At 45.0% G+C, this 19,004-nt stretch overlaps 1 protein-coding gene across 2 annotated transcripts in view; it reads right to left on the bottom strand.

Moving 5' to 3' along the window:
* glt8d2 (glycosyltransferase 8 domain containing 2) overlaps positions 1-19,004 on the bottom strand; it is a 66,849-nt gene that overhangs the window by 7,153 nt on the left and 40,692 nt on the right. Inside the window, exons 4-8 of one of the 2 annotated variants that reach the window (XM_084330723.1) lie at positions 9,329-9,518; positions 8,025-8,142; positions 4,472-4,556; positions 3,888-4,000; positions 2,350-2,528 (exon numbers count right to left, since the gene is read on the bottom strand). In XM_084330723.1, the coding sequence (XP_084186849.1) occupies positions 2,350-2,528; positions 3,888-4,000; positions 4,472-4,556; positions 8,025-8,142; positions 9,329-9,518 (685 nt within the window). The remainder of the gene's footprint in view (positions 1-2,349; positions 2,529-3,887; positions 4,001-4,471; positions 4,557-8,024; positions 8,143-9,328; positions 9,519-19,004) is intronic. The other variant, XM_084330724.1, reaches the window with a different exon arrangement.

The following is a 19,004-nucleotide window of genomic DNA, read 5'->3' as shown; positions in this document are numbered from 1 at the left end:
AGAAGCTGAAAAAGGTAGCAGGATGTAGCCTTCAATATATAAAGAAATTATATTGAAACACAAACAATGTTTTAAATGTAATTGTAGATACAATATTGTAGTTACAATTTCTTTAATTGAATTAACTTAAACTAGAAAAGTAAATACAAACTAAATTAACAATGTAACTTAGTTTACAGAAGGACAGTTTCCTGCTGAAGCATAACTTAATGCCTCATCCTTCCAGTCGGGACCATTTGTCACATATGAGAGCTCCACAGATCAAGCAAACCCCCACAGGGCTTGTATTTTGGTTTTGCACTTCTCGTTCTTTGTTATGTTATTGGTATCCTATTATTATGCAAAGTCTAGGTGATAGATAAGTGCCGGGTACTTGGCGCACAGCGCGACGAGTCAGTGAAAGTTGTGAACGCATTTTTGTGTGCGCGCGCATGCACATCCGTGCGCGTACTTCTGCTCAGAAAAAACTGCTGGGACGGCGTGGTACCGAGTGGGACCACCACTGCATCACTGGACGTGTCTGTGCCATGCTGCGTTATGCGCAAATTACTGTTGCATAATGTAGGCTATATAAATAATTTATATAGCCTACCTAATACCGACATGAAAATAGATTGTCAAGTCAAGAGTTTTATTTGTCACGGCATACAAGTATACAATGAAATGCGGGGGGTCTTGCCCGCAACGATGTGCATAATACAATAGTAATATATAATAAGAATCCAATAGAACGACATTGTGCAATAAAACAAGTAAACAAAGTAGGGCATATCGGTATATGTACATGAGTTATTTACAGAGCATGGTAGGACATGCTAGGTCCTGTGGTAGTGCAATACACTGTTAGCTACGGATGAGGCACTGGGTCTTTATGTACACTGTTATACAATGCTATATTATACAATCTCAAGTTATACTATACTATTCTTAAAGTGACCTTTCCTTTTGTAAAGTGACCATAAGTGTGAGCGTGTGCAGCACGGATTGTATGCCTCTACAAATCATATGCAGGTAGAAAATGTACAGAAAATCCGTCGCGATTTGGAATAAAATTGACTGAGAACTTTAATCCCTGGGTATTAATCGAACGAAACGAAAAAAGGCAGTCATATTCCAGCATGGTTATTAATGACACCAACGGCAAACAGTGGTTAGCGGTCTTTATTAGTGTTTGCGCTGCCCAGGCAGCAATGGTCTTTAGGAAGTTAATAGATATCATAATCCGACATCATCACCGTGTACACGTCTGTCAGCCTGTCGCATATCTTTTTTTAATCCTCTCTTTCTCCGATTTTTCTCTGTTTTCTCCCCGTCCCAATTTTAGTCGTTGTGCCAATTCCCCCCCTCCCCTACCTGTTTGTTGTGCGCATGTTCTCCTACTGGTCGGTACAAGGGAACCCTGAAGTCATCCGCACGCTTCCTCCGACACGCGCGGTGACAGCCAGTGACTCTTTTTTCACCTGGCAGCGAGGACTCTCATTGGTGAAGTGTAACGCGTGGGAGGGCACGCTGCCTCCATCAAGTCCTGCCTCCGCTGAGCAAGCGCCCAGACCTGACCTGTAGGCGTCGCTGTCCACAACGCCAGATTCCCACCCATGACTTGCCCTCCCCCTAACCCAGCCAAACGGGTTAGTATAGCGATCAGCCCAAGCCTCAAGCAATGCTGACTCCGGGAGTCTTGCATTGGTGATGAGCGCAATCTCCGCTACGCCACCTGACCGCCCCCTGTCGCGTATTTCTCCCATAACACACGTTTGCTCGGTTTAGTCCATTTTTCCACATTTCATGGGGGGGTTTCATTACCGTATATGGTTAATTACGGGCGGTTCTATATGCAAATACTTAAAATCGTGCACGAGCGCAGAGCGTAGAACAAGTGGCATTTATCAACACAGAGTACTTGCAGGTGTGCGTAGGGCCTGTGTACGCAAGTTTGATAAATCCCGATTTTTCTGTGCGTACACACATTCTAAATTCCCTGCGTAGGAACGGAAATAGAACACTTTCTACACATTGTTGATAAATGAGGGCCCTGACATTTAACATTTTAAAGGAACACGCCAACATTATGGGAAATGCCATCTTACCATCTTTTCCACTTACCGTCAGACAAGAAGATGGATACCAATTTCCTCTCTGTGCGTTCAGTAGAAAGCTATCTGGGCTGCAAGCTAGCCTAGCTTAGCACAAATTAATGGAAGCAGATACGGATCAGCTAACCTAACTGCTGGCCAAAGACACCTCACCTGAAGTTCTCCTCACCTGAAGTTGTCACCTGACGTTCTCCTCACCTGAAGTTCTCACCTGAAGTTCTCACCTCATGTTCTCCTCACCTTAAGTTCTCCTCACCTGAAGTTCTCCTCCATCCACTTCTCCAGCTGTTTGGTGATCTTCTGTTTCTTCCACTCCTTGAGGTCGGCCACGAACACCCCGGGGTTGAAGGAGCAGTCGCTGGGGTTGATGCCCAGGTCCCTCACGCCCTGCTTCCTGTAGTCTAAGAAGCCCATGTAGGTCGTCTGGGAGACGGGCTCAGGGTGGAGAGATGGTGGATTTCAGTTACTGTACATGGACATTTTTAAAACCTGTTCAACATTTTTTACAATTGGGGGAATTGGCATAACGACTAAATTGGGATGGGGAGAAAAATAGAAAATCAGGCGGAAAAAAATAAAAAGAGAGAATTATTTTTGTAATTAACTGCAGGGCTCTGCAAATGGTACACTTTTCTAAGGATACTATCAGTATGATTATTGGTTGCCTCTCAATTGAGCAAATACTTCCCTCTAGTGGCCCTATAAATAAAGCACAATGGAGGAGACAGACAGGGACAGAGATACAGGCAACACACAGAGAGACAGACAGACAGACAGACAGACAGACAGACAGGGACACAGATACAGGTAACACACGGACAGACAGACAGACAGGGACAGAGATACAGGTAACACACAGAGACAGACAGACAGAGATACACGCAACACACAGACAGACAGGGACAGAGATACTGGAAACACAGACAGACAGGGACAGAGATACAGGCAACACACAGACGGACATACAGGGATAGGAAACAGACAGACAGGGACAGAGATACTGGAAACAGTCTGACAGACAGGGACAGACATATTGATTGATTGATTGAAAACTTTATTAACAGATTGCAGAATGGGTACAGTACAGTACAGCTCAATACATACAATTGTTAAGGGGATGCAGACCAGAGAAAGACTCTGGGTGGGTGGGGGGGGGGCACACTGTACAACTGTACAAGCAAAACTGTACATTGGAATATTGACAAAACCATACTTCGTCATTTACTGTACATTGGAGGGGGTTGGGTTGGGACATTTACAGGGGCCAGTTTCGAATTGCAGTCTCCCGTAGGTGTTCTTTGAGAGTGGTTTTGAAAGTGGGTAGTGATTCACATTCCTTTACAGCTTTGGGTAGGGCGTTCCACATTGATGTGGCATAATTGCGAAACGTTTTTAGTCCCTTGTTTGAGCCGAATCTGGGTTTAACATGATTTGTGGAGCTCCCTCTGGTGCTGTGATCATGGTATTCACTGACCTTTGGGAAGTATTTTGACATGTACATGGGTACCTTGGTCGTCTAGTGTATCTTGTAGACCAGGCCTATTGCAAGTTGCTGTACTCTGTTGTCTACTCTAAGCCATCCTAGGTTGTCAAAGTGGGCAGGGGTGAGGTGGGTTCTAGGATACTGGAAACACAGTCTGACAGACAGGGACAGAGATACATACAGGCAACACACAGACGGACATACAGGGACAGGGATACAGGAAACAGACACACAGACAGACAGGGACAGAGATACAGGTAACAGACAGACAGGGATACAGACAGGGATACAGGCAACACACAAGCCCTCACCTGCATTCCCACACTGCGAACCATCTCATGCGTGGAGGGCAGGTCACAGTCAGTGGCAAAGGCTGCAGCATGGCCTGGATTCAGCTTGATGTGGAATAGATCCTTGATGTCACCTGAAAGGTTTAGCATGTAAAAGTTGTAAGTTAAAGGGACGGTTCTGATTTTTGGACCCCTAGCCCTATTATGGCTAACTATCCGGAGCTAGAGTAACGTATAATATAACTTGATATTGTTACTGATATTTCTGAGAATTTTAATTATTCTAAGGATTACAAATCAGTCTAAAGCGAGTTTAAAGCTATTTCAGTTCATATATTCCATTTATATATCAGATAACTGCATCCCAGAGTTTCCAACTCTGAATTCCGTCTTCAAGGGCCATTCCATTGCATTTTTCCTAGTAGTACCGACGGTAGTTGGAATTTCTGATATGTCTGGAATGCAGCATAAGCGTGCCTGATCCGATCACAATGCAATAAATAAATCTTGAATAACAACAGACAGGCCTCTGTGTCAAATATTTCACTTTAAATCTTTTGTCTCCCACTCCTGGAAAGTTGTCTCCCTTCTCCTCTCATACGTACCTTGGACAATAATGTCATCATCCAGGTAGATTACCCTCTTGTGATTGATATCAAGCAATGGCAAGTAAAAACGCACAAAGTTGAGCTGAAAAGAAAACAGGAAGAAATAAATCTCAAAACTTTCAAATTGCAAGTTATTATTTTTTGTTTTCACTTTTTTGTTTATTATACTTTTTTGAGGACATACTTGTCAAAGTATGCATTATTGTATTGCCATTGCCCACGTAGAACAAATAACAACATTAAACTGAGCAAAAGAAAAAGCAAACAAGAAAACAAACAAACATTTGCAACATACCTCAGAAGTATATATAGTTATATATATACATATACATATATACACACATATAAACATATAGTATAGCATATAGTACATGTTCAAGTTCATCAAATTGCAAGTTAGAGCAGATAACTTCAAGGTCTACATTGTTGTTTGTACCACTGTATGTATTGCTGGACTGTGTAGGATTTGTATAACATTTTCTTAGACAATAAAACCATTAAGACAATTATATAGGTGTAAGTTCACTTGGACTTTAAGCAGAGAGAGAGTTGATATGAAAAGAACAGTCTTCTTATTTCTGACCTGATATTACGTCAGTGTCAACATTTTAGTTAGCTAGACTAGAAAGGTATCCAGATGGCGTCTCTCGCAGGGGGAACAAATCTAGGAGAACCAAGGTCATGTTGAATGTATATTCTCTTTTAGAAACTCTGTCTTTAAATAAACAGTACTGTATATTTTTATATCTTGTATGTCATAAATGTCTGGATGTCATGTATGTCATAAATGTTATGATTGAAAATGGGGGACCCTGATGTAAACAAGACAAAAGTCTTTCTCTGGTCTGCATCCCCTTAACACTTTCCGTGCCACTCACGAGATATCTCGATTTTTTTTATAGGTGGTTGAAAGCCACTCACGAGATTTCTCTGATTTTGTATTGAATTATTATTTATATGAAATCATATTGCATCACGCGAGCCTACCCGAGTATACACGAGCTCCGCCGGAGATTATGTGGAAAAAAGCGCCCCCTATCGTCTTTCAGATGACATAAGGGATTTTGGAATGGACTCAATGAAAATGGATGGGGGGAAAAATCCGGTACTCCACTTTTTCCAGTCCACTGATCCAGCCGGGGTTATCAGAGTTCATTCTGGATCCTCTGAGCCCCGCGGATCATGGAGTTCTACTGTATCGCGTTGGATCCATACACTTATCGATTTTTTCGAATGGTGATCAGGAATTGGAATATACCAGTTGGATACCATCTGATGTCAGGTAAGGACTCTATGTTATCAGTGTTAGGATAATCAGACAAATTTTGATGAAGTTATAGGCTGTTTTGTGAAATGTCCTCTTTCGGTTTCACTGTAAAAGTCCGAGAGGAAATCAACAGGGCGATTATCCGTGCGCGGCCCGAATGTGCTTGCGTGCACGTATAATATTGATCATCTAGCGTTTATTTGAAAACGATTCATAAAAAGGCCGACGAATATCAACGTTGTGGAATATTCCAGTAAAGGACGATTTTCATAGAATGCTCCAGAATGGGCTGTTTTTTATCTGAAAACGGGTGCTTTTCTAAATGCTCTGAAACGGAAATGACGCGATAAAAAAACAATCTGCCTCGACAGCACTGACTGGAAAATAGTCTTTGATAATGCGATGGGCAGATTAGACACATAGCCATAATTTAAAACATAGATTTGGCGATATTAACGTTAACATTGGCGCCGATGGTGGCATTCAGCGGGTAAAAAGGAAAACCCGGCGTGGCGCTCAAAGTGTTAACAATTGTGTGTATTGAGCCGTACTGTATTGTACCCATTCTGCAATCTGTTAATAACATTTTCAATCAATCAATCAATCAATCAATCAATCAATCAATCGAACTTTAAGAAGCCAGACAGGGAGATAAGTAAGGAGAGGGTGAGAACAAATTAGCATATTAAACCAGGGAGAGAGAATCTTTGTGTCTCTTTGGTATTTCAGCTTGGAGGAGAGAGGGCTTCTTCGGTCTCCTTCTTCAGTATTCAGATCCAACTATTTAGCTATTTATGCCAATAAACCTGTGTTATAAAGAGAATATTGTGAGCCTGTGTGTCGTATATTATCTCAAGGGGAGATTTCATTCAAGTGACTTTTCTACTACTATCTCTAAAAACCAACACAACGAGCGGTCGGATGGTGTAGCGGAGATTGCTTGGGCTTGGGCCGATCGTCATACTAACTCGTTTGGCTGAGTTAGCGGGAGGGAAGTCGAGGGTGGTAATCTGGCGTTGTGGACAGCAACGCCTACAGGTCAGGTCTGGGCGCCTGCTCAACGAAAGGCAGGAAATGGTGAAGGCAGCGTGACCTCCCACGCGTTACGCTTCACCAATGAGAGTCCTCGCTGCCAGGTGAAAAAAAGAGCCACTGGCTGTCTCCACATGTGTCGGAGGAAGCGTGTGGTGGACTTCAGGGTTCCCTTGTACCAACCAGTAGGAGGAACATGCGCACAACAACCAGGTAGGGGAGGGGGGGAATTGGCATAACGACTAAATTGGGATGGGGAGAAAAATAGAAAAAAAATCAGGCGGAGAAAAAGAGGATTAAAAAAAATAAAAACCAACACAACGCAAAGTCTATCCTGATGGAAGACAGGATAAGTAACAGTAATTGAAAGTCAATTAAATCTACCAACAGGAACTATGTGTATGGCTGGACTGGAACCCTGGACCTTATCACACTAGCTCTGGTGATTGGCTGCTTACACTTAAGGTCCCTAGAGTTTGCACTGGAAAATCTGCTCTTGGCTTCTGTGCTGCAGACAGGTGGAACGTTTGTCAATGCACTTTAAAACTCAGTTTAAATCTTTAGTGGCCAAACTTTTCACCACTGTCTGCAGTTGTTTTTAACGGATTTTAAATGGTTTAATTGATTTACTTTTCTGTTTTCTTTGTGGTTTATATTCTAGCTTTGCTAGAAGGTCTGAACCAGAATGTAAACCTCATTTGGGTGTAAAAGCTCATACAACCATTTTATGGCCACATAAAGTCAGTTCACTGTCTATGGAGCATTACATCCGAGTGACATCACTGATTAGAGGTTTCTCTCCATGGAAATATCTGATTCCTAGCTTTAGGAGAGAGTGGTGCGTGTTCACAAATACTGACTCAACTGTCCTGGGGCAGAGGAAGAACATGAATTCTTAAAACGGGCGGCATTACCCTTTAAAGCGCTTTCGGGTGATGTCATCACATTCACCTTCCAGAAACACACGAGCTGTCTGAAAATGTCTAAACAAGTCTGACAGGGTTTTGCGTCTCAAGGGCTCTCTATCTCGTTGTATGTACTAACCCATCAGAACTTGACCTAGTTTTTTAGCATTTTAGCATTTTGTTTGCATTTTGTACTTTATATTTTGTACAGTGTTTGGTCTTTATTCTTTTAACTTTTTTTACTCCCTGAAGCACAATCTCAGGAGACTCGTACAGAACCAAGCATTTCACTGTAATGTACATTATATGTGACAAATAAAACTTGAAACTTGAAACTTGAACTTACTGGATGCAGCAAGTCGGGTCGGGACGAATCCGGTTTAACTTTTCCTTTCAGAACCATGGGGTTGAACTCCAGGATCTTGTACTTAATGCCCTTCAGCTTGGTCTTCTCTATGTAGCGCCTAGGAGGCCAAAGACACAGAGAGAATGAATGAATAACAACAAGGTGTTGTGCAACTCTCCAGCTGCCAGATAACTAACGGCTGCAGAACTCGAGAATTATTAGGAATGTCTGACCACTAAGCAAGAATCAGTGGAGGTCCAGCTGACCAGGAGAAAATGGAGCTGGATTGGGCACACACTTCGAAGAAACAAAACCGCAATAACTAAACAGGCATTAACCTGGAACCCACAAGGCAAGCGAGGCAGAGGAAGACCCAAAAACACCTGGAGAAGAGACACTGAGCAGGAACTCAAGACGAGGGGACTGACGTGGAAACAGCTGGAGAGGATGGCTCAAGACAGACAGGGGTGGAAACTTTTCATCAATGGCCTATGTTCCGAAAGGAATAAAAGGCCTAAGTAAGTAAAAGAATGTCTGACCACTAAGTCTGACTCTTGACCACCAAAACCAGCACGGACTACAACGTATGACGTATATCATGCCAGTTAGGGTACAGACCCTCACCTGCACCTTGTGTATACTGTTTATTTTTCTCACATTTATATATTCAGATTTAATTGTATTGCCTATATTTATGTCTTTCTTCTATTACCCTGGAGTTCCTCCCAAGAGGGAACATCATTATTAATGTGATCAGCCACTGACAGCATACAGGACCAGTAGCGTGCACAGATAGGGCCACAGCGGGGGTTGAGCCTCTGCCATTTTGCCCCAAGTGCCCTTCCAATAATAAAACAAATATTTAAGTATTTATTTTTTCCAAATATGATGTATATGTATAATACTATCCACGAAAAATATGAAGACAGAAATGTATACTACTATCCACGAAAAATATGAAGACGGAAATGTATACTACTATCCACGGAGAAAATGGACCTTATCTATTTTGAAAGTCCCCCGCATGTGGAGTAAAAAGTACAATATTTCCCTTGAAATGTAGTGGAGTAAAAGTATAAAGTTCCCTTAAATGAAAATAGTCACATAAAGTACAAGTACCTCGAAATTGTTTAAGTACAGTACTTGAGTAAAAATACTTAGTTACTTTCCACCACTGCTTATATTTACCATGAAATGTAATTCAGCTACTCTCGGTTTCAAATGTCTCTCCCAAAACGACACAGTTCACCTATAATGTGTCCCAGAGGCCCAGAGAGACCGCGGGTCTCTAGCGAACGACAGACCTCGTCCGCTTGACGGTGTCTCGCAGGGTGACGATGTAGAAGAAGATGCTGGCTTCCGTGTTGCTATAGATACTGTTGATGGTCGCCATGGCTCCGCCCATGCGCTCCTCGGACGCACAGATGATCACAGGGATGTCGTCGTCCTCTGTGGTGGTTTCCACCGCGACTTTCAGTGCATCCTTCCTTTGATCTGACGGGAAATGGAAGGAGGGAATAAATTCAATCATATTTTTGTTATAGGCCCGAAAAGGAGCTTGTCTGGTCTTTCCAAAGACCCAAGAGACGGGACAGTAATATATATATATATTTGTGGAAAAGTCTCCCTCTTGTCTAGCATATTACACTCTTATACTAAACATGTAAAGTACCAAGTCCGGTACCCAACCCTAGCCTATACCAAAGATATTTCACTTACATCAATTTGAGCCCTAGATGTTTTTCAATGCACATAATTAAAGGTAGAATCTCTAAGTTTAGTAACTGAATTTCTCCAGACCTCTCTTTGGTGAGGTGCTCTAAGGTGTGGTAGCATTGGCCCCTATCCCCAATCAACCAATAGTATCCAGCTGCAGACCTTCAGACCAGCGCTTACAAGCCCCGCACATACAAGCCCCGCACATAGCAACCCCTTCACGTTGCACGTTGCACTGCGGGATTGATTGATTGATTGATTGATTGAAAACTTTATGGTGACGTGATTTTGGGTCACGTTGCACGTTGCACTGCGGGATTGATTGATTGATTGATTGAAAACTTTATTAACAGATTGCCGTATGATTTGGGTCACGTTGCACTGCGGGATTGATTGATTGATTGATTCATTGATTCATTGATTGATTGATTGATTGATTGAAAACTTTATTAACAGATTGATTGATTGATTGAAAACTTTATTAACAGATTGCCGAATGGGTACACGTGACCACAGGCCCTGATTGATTGATTGAAAACTTTATTAACAGATTGTAGAATGGGTACACGTGACCTGACCGATTGATTGATTGATTGATTGATTGATTGATTGATTGAAAACTTTATTAACAGATTGCAGAATGGGTACAGTGACCGATTGATTGATTGATTGATTGATTGATTGATTTATTGATTTATTGATTGATTGATTGAAAACTTTATTAACAGATTGCAGAATGCAGTACAGCTCAATACACACAATTGTTAAGGGGATGCAGACCATGCAGTACTGTTACATTTGTGACATACAGTAAATATATACAAGGGGGAGGGAACTGTACATTTATGATGAATTGAAAATGGGGGACCCTGATGTAAACAAGACGGAAGTCTTTCTCTGGTCTGCATCCCCTTAACAATTGTGTGTATTGAGCTGTACTGCAGATATATTTCAATTGCCTTACTTATTTACATAAGTATTATAGGCCTACAGCAGTATTGTACAGACAGTCTGTGTGAAGTCTGTGTGGTTATCCAGCTGCACAAAGGCAGAGCAAGAGGCTCTACAGAGGGTGGTGATGATAAAGCCATGATAAAGACCTTCAATCAGCTGAAGGGGAATCCCTCCAAGCTGCTGTCAGCGCTACACACCTTCGGCCGCTCTGGTATCAGCCATGCATCAAAACGTGCACACGCACTCAGGCGAGTCGCTAACCGTGCTGGGCCAAGTATAGCGGCTCAACCCACCTCTGTTGCCCGTCGTAAAATGAAGCTCGGGGGTCGACGACGGCTCGCTGCGGGGAGGCCGAAGAAAAGTGTGGTGAGCACAGACCATCGCTATAGTTTCCCAACAGGAGTAAAGTCTGGAACGCACCACAGCCTGTCACAAGCAGTAGAGATGTGTCGTAGCAATCCGAAGTGACATTGACCACCAATATAGCATGTACATAAAGACCCAGTGCCTCATCCGTAGCTAATATTGCACTACCACAGGACCTAGCATGTCCTACCATGCTCTGTAAATAACTTATGTACATATACCGATATGCCCTACTCTGTTTACTTGTTTTATTGCACAATGTCGTTCTATTGGATTCTATTATATGTTATTACTATTGTATTATGCACATCTTTGCGGGCACGACCACCCGCATTTCATTTTTTTTTTTTTTTTTGCACAAATCTCTCCAATATTCAAAACATCTCTTTCCACATCACCATATGCAACTTCCAAGATTTGCCTTTTTCTTTTTTGTAAGAACATACAAAACATGTAAAGGACTCATACAAATACATTAACAACTGACATGGAAAATAAAAAAGACTTACGAAAAAAAGAAAAATACTATACATTGTGCGTATACATCCCTGATATATATACTTTGCATGTAGACCGATCTACCTGCGAGCAGGTATGTGCTGCATCCTCTATCGGGATGCCACCCTTCTCCATATTGCATGTGAGAGAAAGCGTCCCAGACACATGTAGGTGTGCATGATAGCATGCATGCATGTGTGTCTCCAACATATGTATGTGGGTACGTGTATCACGTAAGCATGTGTACATGCCTCACATGTGTGTGTGTGTGCATCTTCCAGGTATGCGACTGTACTCCTATCTCTTGTGTGTGTCTCGTATCCATGTGTGCCTCCGCCCCCTATGTGAGTGTATATCTCAGGTGTGCATATATATGTGCGTCTCAGCTACGTATGTGTGTGTCTCCTATGTACATGTATATCCCCCATATGTGTCAGTGAGAGCCTATACCTCAACTATGTGTATATGTAGGTGTGTGTATGCCTATTTCCTATAAGTGAGTATGTGCATGTATGTGTGCCCCTGACATGTATAACTTAGCCTTGTGCATATGAGTGTGTGTAAACCTATTATGTACACATACGAATATGTGTATCCTAGATACTTGTATGCGGCTAAACATGCGCATATGAGAGTGTGATAGAGACAGTGACCATTCCATAGATATACCATCCGGACATAAAATCCATGTACATACATATATAACACATTATAAAGTACAAGTACCATCAGATCAGATCCCCTTTTTCATATTCATCCTTGATATCATTGTAACCCCACCTTAATCATTTGTCCCCAGACCGTTCAGTCAGGTGTAGAAAACTGTCCCATAAACGTGTATGCAAATAAACAACTTGTGACAAATAAAACTCTTGACTTGACCACCAGCCTCTCTATCTAAATGTTATATTGTTAACTGTCTAGTTAGGCATTAACTGTGTTAATCTAAATGTTATATTGTTAACTGTCTAGTTAAGGCATTAACTGGGTTAATTAATCTAAATGTTATATTGTTAACTGTCTAGTTAAGGCATTAACTGGGTTAAGTGGGGAGTGCGTCAAATGTACAGTGTAAAATGTGTGTGTCCCCCCTTCCCACCCCCCCCCCCCCCCCCCCCCACCTCCAATGTACAGCCCTCACCCAACCCACCCAACCCCACCCCACCCAACCAACCTCCTCCAATGTACAGTTTCTATGCCAAATGTATATACACTCCTTTTCTGGACACTTTTGTATCACAAACAGTACTGTATTTGCAAATCTGATATGTCATAAATGTATAGATGTAGCAGTACTGTCTATCTGTATGTCATGTATGTCATATATGTTATGATGAATTGAAAATGGGGGACCCTGATGTAAACAAGTCGAAAGTCTTTCTCTGGTCTGCATCCCCTTAACAATTGTATGTATTGAGCTGTACTGTACTGTACCCATTCTACAATCTGTTAATAAACTTTTCAATCAATCAATCAATCAATCGTCATGGTACAGTTTCAGTAAGTGGGGAGTGTAAACAAGTTGAACGCGTCACGTGAAATAACGTTACGTGAATAAACATATAACGTTACAATGTACAGTTTCTGACAGCTGGCTGTGTTGTGAAATGTGCATAACGTTATGAATAAACCGCGAAGTCACGCGAAATAACGTTATAAACGCGAATCTGGTAGTATATTTATTTGTATCTTCTTGAGATGATAACATTACATCCGCATTTTACCGCATGGCGAGCTAAACCAATCAGAGAGGGGCTTCGCTCAACCAATCAAAGAGGGGGCTGCAGAAATGGAGCCCAACCAATCAGAGAGGCGTCTGCAGAACCTCAGCCATTGGGTGGGACCCAAATCACGTCACCAAAATCAGCCAATGGAAGCGAGGGGTTGCTATGTGCGGTGCTTGTATGTGCGGGGCTTGTAAGCGCTGGTCTGAAGGTCTGCAGCTGGAAGCATCTCCAATCAACTACAACCTACACATCAGACCAAAACAAAACATGAAGTGCAATACCAAGTGTTGCCTAGAGAGGTCGCTGTTTGATAGCGTTACAGATACTACCTTTAAAGGGGACATGCATTATAAATAGCTTTTTCTGTGTTTAGCATGTTTTTATAGTAATAGGAGTATCAATGGCTCTGTGTCTCTTATCATATTGACTCATCAGTCTAGTCTCGAGTTCACGAGATCCTCCCTCACTCAACTAAGCTGTTCTGATTTGACCCGCTCCCTGACGTGAATAGGGTACTTGTTACGAAGGATCAGATTAAACCGAATATATATATTTATTTATTGATATATATTGAATAGTATTTGTATATCGTTTGATATCCCTTGTATATTCCTTGTACATATACACGGAATATCCCTTTAGTCCAGCCCATAATAGTTCATTCTCCTATTGGACAGCGGTCCACCGGCGCCAGGGACCGGCCCCCGGAGCCAAGTTCAAAGTCACCGACACGACATGTCTGTACTTGCCCGGCCCTGCCCAGGGATACGGCGACAGAAATGAGAGTGGCACTATTTGTGCACCGTGCGTATAAATACGGCGCAGGTGAATGTAGAAGACCCTTAGCCCCTTACCTCCGTACCCTTCGTGCACTTAGCATGTTACCGATAAGTTGAAGCCTCACCCACGATACAACGTGCGGTGAAGTATGGCCTGTTTGGCCTCAGAATAGAGCATCGAGACCGCGTGCGAATTAATAACTGAATTGTCAGAGTTTGGCACTATACCGTCGAGTGCGACATATTTCTATTGAGTCTTTAATAGTCTATTGTGTATAGTGTATCGTGCGGTTAGAATTCTATAGTGACCAGCATCTCCAACGCTTTCTCGTATTAGCTAGAGTTCTTATCCAGGCTGGGCCGACCGCATGGCGCCTTCACCCGAGGAGACCTAGGCGAGAACCGTATGGACATGTACACTGGATTAATCTACCCGACGACTGCATAGCCTTTGCGGCTGGAATATATTTGCTTTGGTCCTATGATTTATGGAGCGGATAATCGCCGACGCCTGCACGTGTTGGATTTACCCCGAGAGGAGTCAAGTCGAGTCGGCGCTCAGAGAGCCTGAGGCCGCCTAGCTTTCTTCACTGTAGAGCTACAGTCTACAAGAGAACCAAGCTGTATTCGTCTGTGGATCAAGAGACTACTGCACCGGCTTCTGTACCTGAAGTCTCCCTAGTCATCGTTGACCAGATGTCCTACTACCGACAGATCTTCTACCCCCTTGCTGGCTTACAACCAGTGGGAACCCTTTCCAGTATCTCCCGCTATTACTAGTGTACCATAGATATAATTCCCTAAGATTCAGGTTGTATAATTACCTCCTGCGTAACCAGAGAATGGACATTCGTTATTGATTTGCCTACGCATACTCCTTTGCCTTACAAGTGCATTCAAAGAATAATGTAAAGTATCCTATGTACCTTTTGCTCCATTAAATACTTGATTAATACCTTTGACTGGAACCGATTTCATTGTGGGAAGTGTTCATCATATTCATATATTGTGTACTGTATGGCCAGTAATTAAAGTACATAAAGCGGTAGTGGTTTAATGATACCATACTTATCAATACAGTCAGGGAATTGTACCCCTCAGTTACAATTGGTCCTTCGAGCCGGATAATAACTAGTGTAATATTAATATAGTGGTATTAATATTGAAATGGCCTATGATGAACACTCCACAAAACGGTTCTCCTAAAGTAGATCGCCTGCAGCGTAGACGGCAGCCACCTCAGTACTTAGAGGATTACGTTGCCAGTATACTACCTAGCCTTCTACAGACGGTAAACGCGGAAAAAGTAGAAAGTAAAATTATGTCCGACCCTATCAACCAGGCTACCCCTGCCAACAGAGGCCCTAGTGGGTTCTAATGTAACTGACCAAGCTCACGGTAGGGACCAGGAGGGAACTGACACGACTTTACCCCCCGCCAAGACCGAAGAAGTAGTCCCCGGAGAGCTCCAGGAGAAAGACAACCCTCCAGAGATGGAACTCTGCCCGGTACAAGAAGAGGAGAGCGCCCAGGAGATAGAGCTCCAGGACTCCCCGCAGGAGAACGCATCTCCAACGAGTACTGCCAGGAGCGGATCACCTCAACCAGCGTCTTCCCCCAGCGAGGCGGACAAGATGCTGGCACAGGCGTTCCTCGCCAGCCTAGCAGCCTCAACAGAGCGCGATCGACTCCAAGCACAGACGCTTAGTGAGCGCGAACATTCTTCCATGGAAAGAGAACGCCTCCAAGCGCAGCAACGGAGCGACGAAGATCGTATACGTCTAGAGATTAGACGCCTTCAGACGGAAGAGAATATGGTAAGAGACCACGCCGAAGCCCAGCGCGCCGCCGCCGAAGCCCAGCGCGCCGCTGCCGGTGCCCAAAGAGAAGCAGAGCGCGACATCGCTCTCACCAAGCGCGAAGCCGAGCGCGACCGATTACAAGCGCAGCTAATGGAGCAGCTGATCGCCAGGGCGACACCCCCTCCCTCCACACGGGGTTCCAGGGCCTCGTCAAGACACGGGTCAAGGGCACCCTCCCCTAACCGATTAAGCGACCCTGAGCCCGACCACCAGAGAGAGCCTATACCCCCCTCCGAACTCCTTCCCCGACCGGTCCCAGTGAGACCCAGCTACAAGGAAGGAACGGTATACACCGCGGAGAGGCTAAATAGACGACTACAGGATCTAGAGGACCTGACAGAGGAAGAAGAAGAGGGAGAGGAGGAGAGTCAAGCTTGACAGCAGCACAGTACTCCACAGGACCAGGAGGTCCAGTACAGCCCAGGCTCTACCCCCGCGGCTCTGCGCTACAGACCCCCGACTCAATTCACGGGTGAGATTGACGCACGACCAGTCCCGAGGAATAGCACCTGGATACGCGGGCCATGGTACCCTGCCGGTACCAGCCCACCGAGAGGCGTAAGAGGAGACTCGCCTAGGAGGCCTCTCTTCCAACGCTCACCGATGTGCCAGCCATCTACGGCATCATACATTGGCACACCGACGTTTCCAGACTTCACCCATGAGAACAGAGCACAGTACACGGAGCTACGGATGTGCTTAGAGACAATGATGGCTGATGTAGCTGATGAACGCCACAAGTATGCTATCCTATTGAAGCACCTCGAGGTGCCCCGAGCGCACAATATAGCGCTGGCCTATGCCACCTCTACTACCCCATACACAGCGGCTCTAGCAGCACTCGACCAAAGATATGGACGCATATGGGACTACGTAATACAAGAGATAAGGCATATTGACCGCCTACCCCCAGCAACAGACAATCGCTCACTAGACGACCTGTCTATCAAGGTACAATCCCTGGTAGGGATGCTGGGGGCGCAACGAGAAAAGGGTATGCACGAACTATACGCAAACTCTAATGTCGAAAGGATTTTAGAGAAGCTTCCGCCCGCCCGACAAGAGCGCTTCAGGCGGCAAAGAGACCACCGTGATCCTAACGGTCCCGAGCCATCCCTCCTAGACCTAGCCGACTTCCTGGCGAGAGAAGTCAGCAGCCTGCGATTGGATACGTTCGTGCGGAGCACACCAAGCTCCAGAGAGGGACCTAGGAGAGCAAACGATGGCCGAAGATTGGTGACTGTCATGCACCAATCAGAACCAGTACCGAGCAGCAAGAACCACAGTACCCCCTCGATGAAAGAGAAGTGGAAGATGGTGTGCCCGTACTGCGAGAAAGAACACTGGTTGTCACAATGTGACACATTCAAGAAGATGACCGCCGACGAAGTGGGTCAATGGATAAAGTCCAACCGACGCTGTTACCGATGTGCGCGCAGTCACATGGCAGCCGAGTGCCGCTTAAAGAAGAGGTGTAGTCGGTGTGACGGAGCCCACCTAGATGTCCTACACGACAGTAACAGAAAAAAGCCCACACCCTCAAGCAGCACAAAGGCAAGTGTTATGTACATTGACCCCGCCAGCAGCGGGGGCGCCCGAGTGCTCTTAAAGGTGGTCCGCGTAACACTGAGTTACCAAGACAAGGTCATGGACACTTACGCCATCCTTGACGACGGGTCAGAGAAGACCCTTCTCCTCGCATCCGCTGCGGCCCAGCTGGGGCTGCGGGGGAGCGAAAACCAGATGACGATTCGGACAATAAAAAGAGATCTAAAGACGATAAAGGGCGAGAATGTCTCCTTCACTATCGCAGCAAGCGGGCAGCCAGAGAGACGGTATAGGATTACTAATGCTTTCACCAGCCAAGAAATAGGCCTGCCGCAGTACACCTACCCCATCGCCAAGCTGATGGATAAATATGTGCACCTGTGTCAACTACCTATCCCGCTCATAGACGGTGCCACCCCGACCCTGCTGATAGGCTCCGACCATGCAGACCTCATAGTCCCGATAGACCGGGTCCACACAGGGCCCAGAGGCTGTCCTGCAGCAGTCGAGACCCGCCTAGGATGGACATTACAAGGCCCCCTCGCTAAGTCTCTTAACCGAACAGCAGCCACCAGCTGCCTCCACTCCAGAGTGACAGAAGAAGACACCACCCTCCTACAGCATGTCGAGAGGCTATGGACACTAGAGACAATGCCCTTTAAGAACGAAAAGAAAGACATTCGTTCCAAGGAAGACATTTACGCCATAGCACTCCTCGAGCAAGGGACAAAGAGAGTCAAAGTCAACGGAGTGATGAGATACGCAACTCCACTCCTGAGGCGAGAGGGTATGCCCACCTTCCACGCCCCAAAGGAAGCGACGTAGCGGTATCTGTTGAACACAGAGCGGCGCCTAGCCAGAGACCCCGCTCAGGAGACTGTGTACCGCGCTGAGATTAACAAGCTAATCACGGCGGGACACATAAAGAAAATTGACATTAAAGAGGCCGATCAGACGACCGAATCATGGTACGTGCCGCACCACAAGGTCCACCACAACGGCAAGGATCGTATTGTGTTCAACTGCAGCTACCAGATCGGATCACAAAGTCTGAATAAAGAGCTCTTGCCCGGCCCAACACTCGGCCCCTCCCTACTAGGCGTGTTACTGCGTTTCCGCCAGGACAAGGTGGCCATCAGCGGCGACATCAAAGGGATGTTCCTGCAGGTGAGACTGGTGGAGGAGGACGGGCCCCTGCTGCGGTTCCTATGGAGAGAGAGGATCGGGGATGAGCAACCAGCCATCTATCAATGGGAGGTCCTCCCTTTCGGAACCACATGCAGCCCATGCTGTGCTACATTTGCACTGCAAAAACACGTCGCAGAGGACCCAGCAGCTGATGAAGAGGTCCGAAAAAGTGTAGAAAATAGTTTCTACGTGGACAACTGTCTGCAAAGCGTCTCGACGCCAGAAGAAGCCGAGGCCCTTCTACTCAAGCTCCGCGCCTCCCTGATCAAAGGCGGCTTTGATCTCAGGCAGTGGGCCAGCAGCGACCCGCAAGTATTGCGCAGCCTCTCCCCCGAGGACAAG

The sequence above is a fragment of the Notolepis coatsorum genome, assembly GCF_963971535.1.
Source record: "Notolepis coatsorum genome assembly, chromosome: 15".
Classification (NCBI taxonomy): domain Eukaryota; kingdom Metazoa; phylum Chordata; class Actinopteri; order Aulopiformes; family Paralepididae; genus Notolepis; species Notolepis coatsorum.
This window is presented reverse-complemented; position numbering and strand designations above follow the sequence as displayed.